The sequence below is a fragment of the Dromiciops gliroides genome, chromosome 3 (assembly GCF_019393635.1).
Source record: "Dromiciops gliroides isolate mDroGli1 chromosome 3, mDroGli1.pri, whole genome shotgun sequence".
Taxonomy (NCBI): Eukaryota; Metazoa; Chordata; class Mammalia; order Microbiotheria; family Microbiotheriidae; genus Dromiciops; species Dromiciops gliroides.
In genome coordinates, this window is record NC_057863.1 from 590,762,192 (window position 1) to 590,777,434 (window position 15,243).

General features: G+C 42.7%; 1 protein-coding gene across 8 annotated transcripts in view; it reads right to left on the reverse strand.

Annotated features, from left to right (window-relative positions):
• GRIK3 (glutamate ionotropic receptor kainate type subunit 3) overlaps window positions 1-15,243 on the reverse strand; it is a 321,882-nt gene that overhangs the window by 65,384 nt on the left and 241,255 nt on the right. For all 8 annotated transcript variants that reach the window (XM_043994620.1, XM_043994615.1, XM_043994614.1 and 5 more), the window contains one exon: window positions 12,551-12,664. In XM_043994620.1, the coding sequence (XP_043850555.1) occupies window positions 12,551-12,664 (114 nt within the window). The remainder of the gene's footprint in view (window positions 1-12,550; window positions 12,665-15,243) is intronic.

The following is a 15,243-nucleotide window of genomic DNA, read 5'->3' on the forward strand; positions in this document are numbered from 1 at the left end:
CTTCTTTTCAAGGTATGCTAATATGCCATATTCTATATAAGGGATTTTTCTAGTTCCCTTCAGTTGTTTTTGTCACTCCTCCTCCCGCTCAATATTATTTTGGATTTACTTTGTATGCATTTTGAATTTACTCATACGTATTTGTTGCATCTCCCAATAGAATGCAAGCTCCTTGAAGGCAGAAATAATTTTAATTTTCTGCCTTTGTATCCCTAGAACCTAGAACTGTTATTTAATGAATTCTTGATGGTTGATTGTCACAGAATCATTTTAACAGAAATGTGACTTTTCTCCTTCATTCTATTCTTCTTACCCATAGACTACTTAAATACCTTGCAAGTCCCAGCATTTTTTTAAGAAAATAAGGACTTTGGGGGCAGCTAGGTGGTGCAGTGGATAGAGCACCAGCCCTGGAGTCAGGAGGGCCTGAGTTCAAATCCGGCCTCAGACACTTACCACTTACTAGCTGTGTGACCCTGGGCAAGTCACTCAACCCTCATTGCCCCACAAACAAACAAACAAACAAACAAACAAACAAACAAAAAATGTATCTCCTCAACAAAATTTCCCACATGCATTAGTTGAGATGTCTGTACTTGAAGATGTCTAGTGGTAGGAACACATTACCTCCCAGGGAAGCCCAATCAACTTTTGAATAGAGCTCTTTCCGGTACTTCTTTCTGGAGCTGAGCTCTAATCTCTCTCTGAAATTTCCATTTCTTGCTACTAGTTCTTCCCCACTAGGGTCATGCAGAACAAGCCTAATACTTCCTCCATATATGGACCCTCCCCAAACCTAGAGACAGCTATCATGCCCCTCTCTCTCCCCCCTGTATTCTGATCTCCTAGGTTAAAGATTCCTAGTTTATTCAACTGATTTTGCTTTACCATAGTATCTATGCAGTGTGATAGATTTTGCTGTTGTTTGTTTGTTTTTAAAGACTATCCTATCTTACCAGGGATGGAAGTGCAGGGCTACTCATTGGCCTGCTGCCACTTTGATCAGCACAGTAGCTTTGACCCATTCTATTTCCAACCTGGTTTGACTCACCCCTCTGGTATCAACCCAGTGGCCTCCCAATCACAAGGGTTCACCAAATGAATGCTTAAAGTAGTGCAGATACCCAACTGGTTTAGTTTTCTCTAGCTCAGAACTTCTGAGCTCAAGACGCCCATCAATCTCAACTCTGCTGATAGCAGGGATTACAGGCCTACACCACCATGTCCAACTATATGGTACAGTGTAATCTGCACTTGATATGGAGTGAGAGGAACAGAATTTGAACCTAGGTTCTGCTATTTACTACCTCTGTGACCTTGGAAAAGTCATTCAACCTTTCTGGGACTCAGTTTCTTCATAGGTAAATTAAGAGGGTTGGATTAAATGATTTCCAAGATCCTTTCCAGTAGTCTGTGATCTCATGATCCCCTTGATAACCTAGAAAGTTTCCTCTAGATCCTCTTGACCTTACTCCTTCTTCATCATGTAACCCAGAACTATGCACACGACACTAGATGTGATCTAGATGCGATGACAGTGCAATGATCACCTCTATAATTCTGGATACTAGATCTCTCTTAATGCAGCTTAAGTTTGTGCTAATTTTTGTGGCTGCCATATCCAGCCTGTGGTCACTAAACCTCTGGGATCTTTTAAACAGGGAAGCCTTGTCTCAGTACAGCTCCCCAATTTGGTAATGGTGAAGCTGATATTGTATTTTGAACTTAGTTAGCAATCTGCTCTATATCCTCATCTCATGTCTGCCTTTTCACCATTGTTCTGTTTCTGTCAATCAGTTACATTAGCTCATTACAAAATCAACTTCCCCCAGGCCCACATTTACATTATCCTTGCATGAGACACCTCTTGTTAGCAGGCAGAAAGGGACACAACTAAGCTATGCATGTAGCGGAGAATCAGGGCAATTTATGGCAGTCACTTGGCAAGGATGATATGTTGGAAATTCAGTGTGTTTGTGGTAGAATGAGCAGTGAATATGGAGTCAGAGGGCCTGGGTTAAAATCTTAACTCTGTTCCTTGTACCTTTGTGACCTTGGGCAGGTTATCTTTTTTGATGACGTCTTCAATTATCATCCCTAAAAAGGTGATTCCTAGATATATAAATCCAGCCCCAATGTCTCTCCTGAGTTCTCGGACACCAACAACTAGATGGCATAGGCATTTCAAACTTAGCACATCTAAAATAGAACTTATTCCCACCACCTCCAAAATCATCTCATTTTCCCAACTTCCTTAATACTGTCAAAGGAACCACCATCTTCCCAGTCACTTAGGATCACAACATTAGGGTCATTTTTGACTCCACTCTCTCACTCACCTGACGTATCCAAAAGTTGCAAGTATTTTTGTATTTACATTCAAAATATCTCTCATATATCCTCTTCTCTTTATCCATATGGCCACAACCTTAGGTCACAACCTCATCACATTTTGCCTGGACTATTGCAATAGCCTTCTAAATGGTCTCCCTCTTCAGGTCTCTTAATGCCAATATATCCTCCATTCAACTGCCAAGTTGATTTTTTCTAAAGGGTAGATCTGCCCATGTCACCTTTTTGCTCTGTGAGCTCTAGTGGCTATTACTTTCAAGATCAAATACGAATATGAATTCCTTTATTTAGTATATAAAGCTTTTTTCTTCAGGGCAATGGGGGGTTAAGTGACTCGCCCAGGGTTACACAGCTAGTAAATGTCAAGTGTCTGAGGCCAGATTTGAACTCAGGTCCTCCTGAATCCAGAGCCAGTGCTTTATGCACTGTGCCACCTAGCTGCCCCCCCCCCCCCGTATATAAAGCTTTTTATAACCTGGTCCCTTCCTGCCTTTCCAGTCTTCTTCTTTTTTTAAGTTTTGGTGTGGTTGTTTTTTTTGGTTACATTTTAAGTTCTTTCTTTTTCTTTTTGCAGGACAGTGAGGGCTAAGTGACTTGCCCAGGGTCACACAGCTAGTAACTGTCAAGTGTCTGAGGCTAGATTTGAACTCAGGTCCTCCTGAATCTAGAGCCACTGTGCCACCTAGCTGCCCCCATTTTCTAGTCTTCTTATGCTTTACTCCTTTCTATACATTCTATGATCCAGCTACATTGTAGTTCCTTGAACAAGACACTCCATCTCCCATCTCCATTCCTTTGCACTCACTGTCCCACATGTCTTGAGTATCCTCTTCCCTCATCTCTGGTTGTTAGTTTCCCTAGCTTATTTCAAGACTCAGTCTAAATTATCCCTGTGGCAAGAGGCTTTGCCAGTCACACTCCCCCCATTCCAGCTGTTTCACCTTCCCCTCTGAGATTGTTGTTATTGTTCAGTCATTTTCAGTCATATCCAACTCAGTGACCCCATTTGGAGTTTCCTTGGCAAAGATACTGGAGTGGTTTGCCATTTCCTTCTCCAACTCATTTAACAGAAAACTGAGGCAAACAGGGTTAAGTGACTTGTCCAGGGTCACACAGCTAGTAAGTGTCTGAGGCCAGATTTGAATTCAGGAAGATGAGTATTTTTGACTCCAGGCTGGGCTCTCTATCTGCCACCTAGCTGCCTTCTGAGATTACCTCCTATCTACTCTACATACATATTGTATGTACCTAGTTATTTATATGCTGCCTCCCCCATTAGACAGGGTTAGACTAGATGATCTTTGAGGTCTCTTCCAGTTCTGACATTCTGTGATCACAGTGATACAAGTAGAATGTGTGAGTAAAGGGGACCTTAGGCAGAAAGATAGATTGGCCTCATCCTATCCCACCTGGGAAAGCTATGTGGAGCATAGTCTAGAGGGCTGTCTGGAGTCAGGAAGAACTGAGTTTAATTCCAGTCCCAAACACTTACCATCTTGAACAAGTCACTTGACCTCTGTCTGCCTCAGTTTCCTCACTTGTAAATGAGAATAATAATAGCCCCACCTACCAGGGTTGTTGTGAGGAGAAAATGATATTTGTAAATATTATTCCGAGGGGGAAAATACTTGTAAAGCACTTTGCAAATCTTCAAGTACTATGTAAAGTCTAATTATTGTTGTTGTTTATCTAGTGCTCTCTTTCTCATTTAGTTTTTACCTGGCAGTGAGGTAGGAGATGGACCCATTTGCATCTCTCTCCCCCTGTCAATTGTCAGAGCTAAGATGGTTGAAGACCCTTCTCTCCATTAGTCTGCTCTAAGTCAACACAGGATTGTCTAGTTATAGAATATAGGAACCTTAACCCTCACATCCTAAGAGTGGATGTACAAATGTCCAATGATAACTTTTCTGTCCTTTTGTGGTCTTTGATTGGGCCACATCTGGAGTATTTCACCTAATTTTTGGTGCCATATATTAGGAAGGACATTGAGAAACTGAAGCCCATCCAAAGGAAAGATTATGAGAAGATTGAATCTAATTTCATAAGAAGACTAGTTGAGGAAACTAGGGCTATTTAGCCTGGGGAAGAGAAGAGTTAGGTCAGAGGGAAAAGGAATATGATCATTGTATTCAAGGGATTAAGTCTTCTTTGCTTCTAGAAGACAAGACCATGGAAGTGGATAGAAGTGGCAGAGAGACAGGCTTTGGCTTGACATGATGAAAACATTTCTTTACAATTTGTTGTCATTCAGCCATGTCTAACTCTTCATTACCCTATGGACCGTGGCATGCCAATGCTGTTTATGAGTTATTTTTTTGGCAAAGATACTGGAATGGTTTGCCTTTTCCTTCTCAGGTGGATTAAGGCAAACAGAAGTTAAGGGACTCACCCAGGGTCACAGAACTATTACATATCTAAGGCCAGATTTGAACTCAGCTTCCTGACTCCAGGTCCAGTGCTGTGTCCATTAAGCCACCTAGCTGCCTTCTTTTTAACCATTAGAGCTGGCCAAAAGTGAAATGTAGTGCATCAGGAAGTAGTCAACACCCTCTCACTGGAGGACTTCAATGGAGACAGACTAACCACTTGTCATTGATTTATAAAAAGGATGTCTGGTTGGGGATAGGTTGGAATAAATTGCTTTCCAACTATGATATTCTGGGATATCCGTAGAGTAACCACTGGGACTGGCAGAGCTTTGTGGGACTAACCTGCCCCCAGTGACTAACATCTGGCAAAGTGGTCCCATCATCTTGACATAGAGTATGCGCTCTCCCCAGATCTACCTGCAATATAACACTCACCATTTCTCTTCTTGTTTTTTGAGGTCCCAGGGTCACCCCTATAAGGTCTATGTGTTTTTTCAAGGGTCATTCTTGTTTCAATAAGTTATGGCAGCATGGTATAATGAAAAAGAGCTGGATTTGGAATCAGAGAACCTGGGTTCAAATCCCACCTCTGTCTCCCACTGCCTGTGTAATCTTGGACAAGTCACACTCTTCATTTTCCTCATCCGTAACATAAGTTAGTAGGATTTGATAACGTTTATTAAGCTTTCTAGCTCTAAGTCTCAGAATCTATGGCTTAAACCCCTTCTACCAGGTCTACAAAAACAAATACATACAATTCTTAGCCATTATAAGGAAGTGGCATTTCTTGAGGAGCTGCACCGGGTTAGTCCTGGCTAGGGAAATACTTTTGAACACTCCAGAGTCTGAACTCTGGGTAGTCTTCTTAAGGAGGTCCCTTTATCAAGCTTCTAGAGGGTAGATAGTTCTATTCTCTGGCCTAAGTTCCTCAGGCCTCCAGACAGATTCATTTACACTGGATTTTAAGCAGCCCAATCCAGGCCCCTGGAAGAGGGGAATCTGCCTGACAGACCAACAGGGAGCTTATCTGTTATCTGATTCCAAAAGGGGCTCTTGACTTTTTTCAGCAGTTCTCAGAAAATCACTTTTCCAACCTAATTTGGTGCAGAAAAGCAAGTTGTGTCCTTTTAGCTCAGCTCTACAGTCAATCTTTGCCTCTCCTTCATCATTGACCAAAGTAGATTGTGGAAAGCAGGTGAGAAGAGGCTCATTGGGAAGAGACCAAACTGTGAGGAAAGGGGGCTTTGACCAGAGGAGAAGGCAAGTGAGAAGGAAGAACAAGAGGCCAACCCATCAGAGCTCTCTAAGCCATCACGAATTCAGTGTGAGACATGGCAGGCTCTCCCTACATGCAAATTACAGGTGTGCCGTACAAAGCAGTGCTTAACACAAATCTGACTTCTCTCCATAGCTGAACACACACTCTGGTAGGTTACTAAGAAGAAAGAACCCATTTATGATGGAAATAACATCCCCACAAACTTCCCCATGGCAGATTCCACCTCCTTCTTCCTGTGCTCTTTAAAGTCCTTGGTCACTATGCTCTCTCCTGCCATTGTGTCAATGCCTTGATGTCACCAAAGGTTAAGTATCACCCATTTCCATAAAGACTCCCCAGACACCTTGTTCCCCTGTTCTCTCTTCAGGTCCCTCCCCAACACTCTCCTCTAAAATTAGCAATTCATTTGTGAACCCACCACAGCAACTGGATCTATACATCTCCATATAAATACGCTGGCTTCGGAGCAGCTGTAAAATGCTATTAATTTCGGGAAGTGCTTTGGGGACGGCATACATATTTAACAGCAGAAGCACTGAGCATTAAGACGGGGCTCGCCTTGGTAATGTGTCTCCAGGCCGGCAACATTTCCTAGGGGGTAATTCTGAACTCCACGAGCTACTTATTCATGGACTATTTCACAATTTATTACTGGAAATGTCCAGACAGCCAATTCACAAGCTCTCTCGGCTGCTAATCGATTGCTCAGTGAAGGTGCCCTCAATTTCATAACTTCACACTCTCATATTGCTCTGGGAGAACGGTGGTGGTAGTTGGGGTAATATTTCTCTTCAACAAGTCACAAAAAACAGGAGCCTAGAAAAATAACCTTTTCCAGCTTTGTGTTTCTGAGGCTCTTGCTCTGGTTTTTCTACAATCACTTACAACAACATGGTGCCCTGCCTGGCATTAAGTTATCTCTTGACAGGGTCCATGGAGTTAGAACTTCAGGAGAGGTTTTGGGAGGGATGTCCTGAGTGGAAGGCCTCTGGTTCCAGGCATATAACAGCTGCCTTCCTAATCTCCTTATTCTATTTCAGTGTCTACAGATACACACAGATGGCAGCCATGAAACCTATATATGTGCACATAAATACACAGAACAAGTGTCCTAGTGATGTTCATGCCCCCAACATACATCCTAATGCAGACAAAAAGAAAGCACATACAGACTCAATACTGCCACATGAAAGAGTCTTGACTCAATATACCCACAGATGCAACCGCCCCAACATAGACATAATAGATGCAATGTACTTACACATCCCAACAGAAGACACAGAAAGGCAACACACATGAACCCAACAATGACAAACAAAACAGATCTATGACTCAATAGACACAGAGATTATACACATATCCTAACATAAACAGGGATCAATAGACAAAAAATAAGCATGTATATACCCCAACATAAGATACCTGAAGAACATACAGATCCTAACAGACACAAAGACACCCCCCACAAAAAACCAGAAGCATGATTCACTTGACACACAGAACATACATACTAACTCCCTTCCTCCCCTCGAATCCATTTCCCATCCCTCATAACTCAAAGAATATGAAATACACTTCTTTTTATTTTTTGGTGAGGCAAGTGGGGTTAGGTGACTTGCCCAGGGTGACACAGCTAGTAAGTGTCAAGTGTCTGAGGCTGGATTTGAACTCAGGTCCTCCTGACTCCAGGGCTGGTGTGCTATCCCCTGCACCACCTAGTTGCTCCCTGAAATACACTTCAACAAAAAACACAAACAGGACAAACACATCCTAATTCAGATACAAAGAACACCCCCCACAAAAAAACACCCAGATATATGACTCAACAAATACACAGAGTATATGCATTGAACCATAACACTAGACATAACTCAATGGACAAAAATAAAACACACTCCAATACAAGACACATGCAATGCACAGATGTACTAACACAGATACAAAGAACAGTTCTCCAAAATAGATTTGTGACTTAATAGTCACACAGAATGTGTAAACATACACACACACACCAGACACGTGGAACACACATCCCTGGCTCTTTTCAGTAGACTAACGCACATCCCAAGCATCTAAGGCACAGGAGCAAGCTATAAGCATGGTGTGCTTCTCTGTTTCTAGGAATGAGTGCTCATCCATGAACTGGAAGAAGAGGTCCAGGAGGCAGAGGCTGAGCTTTGGCCCTACCAGGGTAGGTCTCAGGCAGGTTTCTCACTCAGCCTGTTTCCTTTCTTTACTGCCTAGCCTGGTCTGTGTAGAGGAATGGATAGGAAGGGGAGTGGAGATGGCGGTGAGCTATAGGCAACTCCAAGCCACACCTGCATCATAGAATGAGCATAGAATGCTATTATCAGACCAGGCAATATATCTCTCTGTGCAGGGGTAGGTTGCTTGGGAGATACCTGGGAGAGGGAATACTTCTACTGCCCTCTCTCCTCTCTACCTATTATCTCAAGGCCCAGGCTCTAGGTTCAGGATGCAGAGGTCTTACAGTTCAGGGAGACAGGCTGTTATAAATGGAGGTAGTCTGATGTAGTAGTGGTGTCAAAGTCAAATAGTGACACATCTCTGCCAGTAGCATATTGACTTAGAAAACAACAAATTAACACACATCTATGTTGTATTGTATTTTTATTTATTTTGTTAAACATTTCCTAATTACAATTTTAATCTGGCTCACTGGAATGAGAGTGTTGCTTGGGACCCCCAGGAAGCAAGTTTGACCACCACCCCCCAGCCCGAGGAGTGAACAAGGCACTGGACTTAAGAGTCAGGAAGACCTGGGTTCAAAACCTCAGTCACCTAGTTAATAGCTATGTGATCTTGGGCAAGTACTTAACCTTGATGCTTCTGTTTCCTCCTGGGTAAAATTGTTCATGATGGCCCCTTAGATCTCTTCCACCTCTAAGGTCTGATCTTATGGCTTGGAGCTCAGGGGCTTAGGTCCTGGGGTCTTAGGATCTTAGGGCTTGAGGGTTTAGAGCATCTAGTGTTGTGAGGTTCAGCACTTTCAGGGCTCAGGATTTGGGGGAAGCACAGATAAGGAGAGTATATATCAAAGGGGAAAGGGTGTGTCATCCCTCCCCTCCTCCCCTCTAACCCATTTCCCACCCCCAGGCCCCACCTGCAGTCTCCAATCTCTTTGCCCCTAGGCTTCCTTAGAAAAGGAGAGAAACGAAAAGTCGAGAAAGCGCAGGGCCATTTCGACTATGGAAGTGAGTTGTTCTTATTTGCCTAGACTCACTGCCCAGTTTTTTCTCCTGTCATTTAAGCAGCAGTTGCTGTGACAACCAATACATGGACTCCTGCACACCCACACTAATGTGTATGTGTGCATGTGCATACGTGTGTGTGTGTGTGTGTGTGTGTGTGTGTGTTCTTCTCCAGGGTATACAAAGCCTGGGGATGGGGAGAGGAATCAGCCCCAGCTCCTAGCCTGTGGCTGGACCCTTTAGAGGTCATCTGGACCAGTCTTTCTCATTTCAAAGATGAGGAAACCAAAGCCCAGAGACACCAAGTGATTTGCCACAGTCAACACAGCATCATAAGAGGCGGAGGTGGGATTTGAAACAATTTGCAAAGTGCTTTCCTACTGCTGCCCTGTGACTCACACTGAATGAACAGCTGTCCAATTGAACGGTCCATGGTCTCCTACCTCTAGGAGGGAGGCCCAGCTTTTTTCTGATCCAAAGGGTCAATAAAAATCAGACAAATTCAGAAACCTCATTTCAGCAGATGCATATATGGCATGTTGCTCTTTGCACACTAAGATGACCCACATGGGTCTACCATGTTCTTCCCATTTTGCTGAATTCTTACTTCAGCAGCGAGGATGGGCACATTCACTCAGTCACTCCAGTAACCATTAGAAACATGATCAACTTGAGTTAGGGCTCAGTCTCCCCTGAGGGTAGAACCAGAATTCAGTCTGTGGGCAGTTTTTTGGCTAGGATTAGGGCTTAGTCTGTACTGGGTTTGATGGCTAGCCTTTGGCTAGGACCAGGGCTCAGTTAATATCAGTGCAAACCCCTGAGATGGGCCCACCTCAAAAAGAGCAACTCCCTATCTCCACAGAATTTTACACCCTGTCAAGTATTTTCATTGTAATAACCTTGTCAGGTAAAGAGTCAAAATGTTATTATCCTAGGCAGCTAGATGATCCAGTGTGTAGAGTGTTGTATTTGGAGTAAGGGAGACCTGAGTTTAAATTCTGTCTCAGACATTTACTAGTCACTTAATCTCTGCCTGCCTCAGTTTTCTCATCTTCAAAATTGGAAATATAATATTACCTACCTCCCAGGATTGTTTTGAGGATCAAATGAGACAATATATGGAGAGCACTTTGCAAAACTTTAAAACACTATAAAATGCTAATTATTGTTGATGTTATTACCCTTACTTTATAGATGAGAAAACTGAGGCTTAGAGAGGGGAGAGGTGATTTGTTCAAACCACAGAATCACAGGATAATAGAGTTATAAGGGACCTTCGAGACCACATAATCCAACCTGTGCCCAAATAAAAATCTTCCCTACAACATATTTGACAACAGGCCATCTTACCTTTGCTCATAAAGATCTAGTGATGGGGAATTCACTACCTCTTGAGGAACGCCACTCCATTTTTAGACAGCTCTAGTGGTTAAGAAGTTTTTCCTTACCCCAAGATTAAATATGATCCTGTAATTTATGCCCATTGCTCATATTACATGGATTTATATCTTCTGGGGTCAAAGGGAAAGCATTTAATACCATTCCTCATAACCGCCCTTCAGCCACGTGTCTTCCCAATATTCCCAGTTTGTTCAAATAAGTCTCCTGTGACATGATCTCAAGGCCCTTTGCTAACCTGGTTGAGCTCCTCTGAACACTCTGGCTTGTCAATGTTTTTCCTTAAAGTGTAGTGCCCAGGTCACCAGGCTAATAAGTGATAGGGTTAGGGCTGATACCCAAATCTTATGACTGTGAGTTAGTCAGTCAACAAGCCTTTATTAGGTGCTTTCCATGTGCCTTCTACTTTTTAAATGCTGAGCACAAAAAGAAAGGCAAATGCATTGTACCTGTTCTTCTGCGGAGCTCATATTCTAATAGGGTAGACAACCTGTAAATGAGTAGGTCCATGTATGGTGATGTGGAGAGTAGATGGGAAATAATCTGAGAGCACTAGCAGCTGAGGTAATGAGGAAAGACCACCCACAGAAGGGCTTATTTTGTGCTGAGTCTTGAAGGAATGTAGGGAAGTCAGAAGGAAGGAACAAGGAGAGAGGGAGTTTTCTAAGTGCTTTCCATGAAACCCAATCCCCCTCCAGGACAATTCTCTGTTTCCATAGTTCCCAAGGTTCAGGCCTGGTACCCAAGTAGACTGTGCCCAAACAGCCTTGCTTTGGTCATGAATAGATTCCAGAGGCCCACCCAGGTAGAACATGGCACATGGCATTATAGTCATACTAATTAACACCCCTCCTCCCCACTGGCAACATCTGGAAGCCAGAAGGATGTTAGAGAACAGAGACATAAGATGCTGGCTTATGAGCTGAGAGGGAGGCAGGAGAAAAACACAAGGTTTGGAGAAAGACTAATACTCCCAGATCACTGGCCCCCATATAATCTATATTGATTATATGGAGGTCCTATCTGAGAAAGGAATAAAGATGGTTGTTTAAAGTTTTTCCTTCCTCACATTCACCTATTTCTTCAAGAACATAGATTGAAGCTTCCTCTTCCTCATATTTCTACATAGTGTCCCATACATCTCCATTCCATTTGCCTCTAGCCTCTGGTTGGGTCAGTGGTGATGAGATTCTCAGTAAAGGAGCAGTGATTTCTAGTTGTTCCCTTAATGGGCTGAACCCTAGTCCCTCCATTCCCCAGCCCTCCATCTCCCTTTGTCCCTGTTCCTTCCATCCCTAGTCTTTCTGTCTAGTCCCTCTATCTATCATCTCTCCATCCCAGGTCCTATATCCCCAGCCTCTCTGCCCCGGTTCTTCTAGCCCTGGTCCCTCCATTCCAGGTCCTGTATCTCCAGCTTCTGCATCCCTGGTCCTCCCATTGTTGACCCCAGACCTGTGTCTTGGAGCCAAGGATGCTAAATGCCTACTCCAAGGTTTGCTGAGAAATTCTTGAATGTTTCATGAGAGCCTCCTGTGTAGCTTTATGATATTTTGAGCTGGGAGGAACCTGAGATATCATTTAATTCAGCCCCTTTATTTTACAAATAAGGAAGTGGAGAAGGGAAGGCAGTAGTTGCCCATGTCCATATTGGTGGTAAGTAGGTAACAGTGCTGAGGTTCTAACCCAGGTCCTTGAGCTCCAAATTCTAAGCTATTGCTCTTTGAATTTTGCTGGGCATTCAGTTCTTTCCCCCCCTTGTATCCCCCAACAAACCCCAGACCCATCAGCTCCTTCTCAGCTTCCCTGGAAATATTCCATTGGGAACTGGGCACTACTTCCCAAGCATAGAAGGTCTGCCTTGGAAGATGGATTCCTATCCTCTTACTCCCTTAATCTGTTATTCCCTAGGGAGGTCACACAGAGCTGCAGCCTCTTACCAGCACAGTGGTGACAATGAGGGATCTGTTGGTCAAGGAGTCAGTGACGTTAGGGCCCCGGCCCTTGGCAATCTCTGTGATGTTGAGGCCATCAGCAGGACACCACACACCCACCTGGACAGAAGACACGAGCACAGAAAGAAACATGAGGGTATTGGAGTTCTAAGGTGAAATAAAAACAGGATAGAGACCTCAAAGAACCTGAGTTCAAGCACCAGATCCAGTGCTAGCCAAGTGTGTGATCTTGGGAGAGTCTCTTCTATGAATCTCAGTTTGCCCACATGCACAATGAGGAGGTCCAACTAGAAAATTCCAAAGGTCTTGTCCAACCATGACAATCTAGGCTTCTGTAGAGTCTCAGAGGATACACATAGAATTCAGGCCAATAAACCCTGCACCTATGCATCTCTCCTAACAGCCTATATTTTCTAGTTCTCCATGGAGATGGGTAGAATCCTAGAGCTGGAAGGGACTTCAGAGGGGCAGCTAGTCTTACTGTCACTTTACAGGTGATGAAGTTGTTACAGAGAAGTCAAGTGACTTGTCCAAGGTCACACAGGTAGAAGACCCAAGGTCAGATCTCAGGTCTTCTTACTCCACAGAATCACAGACTTTCTAAGCTGGAGGCAACCTCAGAAAGTATTGAGTTGAAGTCCTATTTAAACAAGAATCATCTCTTCTACATCCCCCGCAAGTAGCCATCAACCTTTGACTTTTAGTTATTTAAATTGGGTAATTCTTCCCAAATGAAATCTTAGATTAAAATATGGAAGGGGGCAGCTAGTTGGCACAATGGATAAAGCAGTGGCCCTGGATTCAGGAGGACCTGAGTTCAAATCCAGCCTCAGACACTTGACACATACTAGCTGTGTGACCCTGGGTAAGTCACTTAACCCTCATTGTCCCACTAAAAAAAAGAGAGAGATGTAAGGGACCTCAGAGGCCATCTAGTTCAATCTTTTCATTTTACAGATGAGGAAACTGAGGACCAGGAGGTAAAGTGATTTGGACTTAGTCAAGGTCATGTAAGTAGTCAGCATCAGAGGTAAGACTTGGCCCTAGATTATAAAACTTGAGGGCCAGTGCTACTTATTTTGCATATTGGCTTCTACCATTAGAATATAACTTTGGCTATAGCTCAATGGCACCACAGTAGATAGAGCACCAGCCCTGGATTCAGGAGGACCTGAGTTCAAATCCTACCTCAGACACTTACTAGTCATGTGACCCTGGGAAAGTCACTTAATCCTGATTGTCTCAAAAAGAAAGAAAGAAAAAAGAATGTAACCTCCTTGAGGGCAAGGACTCTCTTTATGCTTGCATTTATACTCCCAGCATTTAGCTCAGTGGCTGGCATATAGTGAGTGCTTCATAAATGCTTGTTGCCTGTTGTCTTCTTGCCTAAATGGTTTCCTTCTAAAACTGACACCATTAAGCTCTCTAAGCCTTGTTCCTTCATATGGAAAGAAACAATCCCTATATTACCTATAATTTAAGAATACTTGCAGTACCTACCAAAAAAAGGATTGTTGTGAGTCTTAGGTGAGTTAATATAAGCTTTTAAAACTTTTAAGTTCTATGTGAGTGTGAGTTATTATTGGTAGTATTATTACAAAATATACTCATTAGAGGCACCATAGTGAAATGGATGTTATGATGAAATATAAGTGTGAGCAGGATAGCATAGGAAGTCCTGAGTTCAAGTTCCTCTTTGGATGCATACTAGTTGTGTGGCCCTGGGTAAATCACTTAGCTTCTCAGGACTCTATAAGTTGCAGAGAAGGTACTGACCCATATTAGTAAAGGGAAACCAGTATTAGTAAAGAGGTGCAGGAAGATCTGAGTTCAAATCCTGCCACCTATTACACATATGTCTATATGACCCTGAGCAAGTCACAGCCTCTCAGTGTTGTAGGTATTTTTCTTTCTTTCTTTTTCTTTTTTTTCTTTCTCTTTTTTGCTGGGCAATGGGGGTTAAGTGACTTGATCAGGGTTATGCAGCTAATAAGTGTCAAGTGTCTGAGGCCGGATTTGAACTCAGGTCCTCCTGACTCCAGGGCTAGTGCTTTATCCACTGTGCCACCTGGCTGCCCCCTGTAGGTATTTTTCTAAAGACAATATGCTACCAATCCAAACATTTTGAAGAGCAATTTGGAATTATTCCTAAAGACTTATAAAACTGTGTATATACTTTCACTCAGCAATACCACTATTAGGGCTGTTTCCCAAGCTGATTAGGGAAAAGGAAAAGAAATTATATGTTCTAAAATATTTATGGCAACAGTCTTTGTGGTGGCAAAGAACTGGAAATTAAGGGGATGCCCATCAACTGGGGAATGGCTAAACAAGTTGTGGTATATGATTATGATGGAATACTTCTGTGCTGTAAGAAATGATGAGCTGGTGGATTTTAGAAAAACATGGAAAAACTTGGATGAAATAATGAAGAGTCAAATGAGCAGAACCAAGAGAACATTGTATTTTGTAACAACAATATATTTCTAAGAACAACCCTGAATTACTAAATAATTTTAAGTATTATAAATACTCACATCAACTACAAAGGACCTATGAAAGAAAATGCTATCCACATACAGAGAGAACTGGTAAATAGAAGTATCATATGACTTTACACACACACACATATTTTATATATATATATATATACATATATACATACATACATACATATT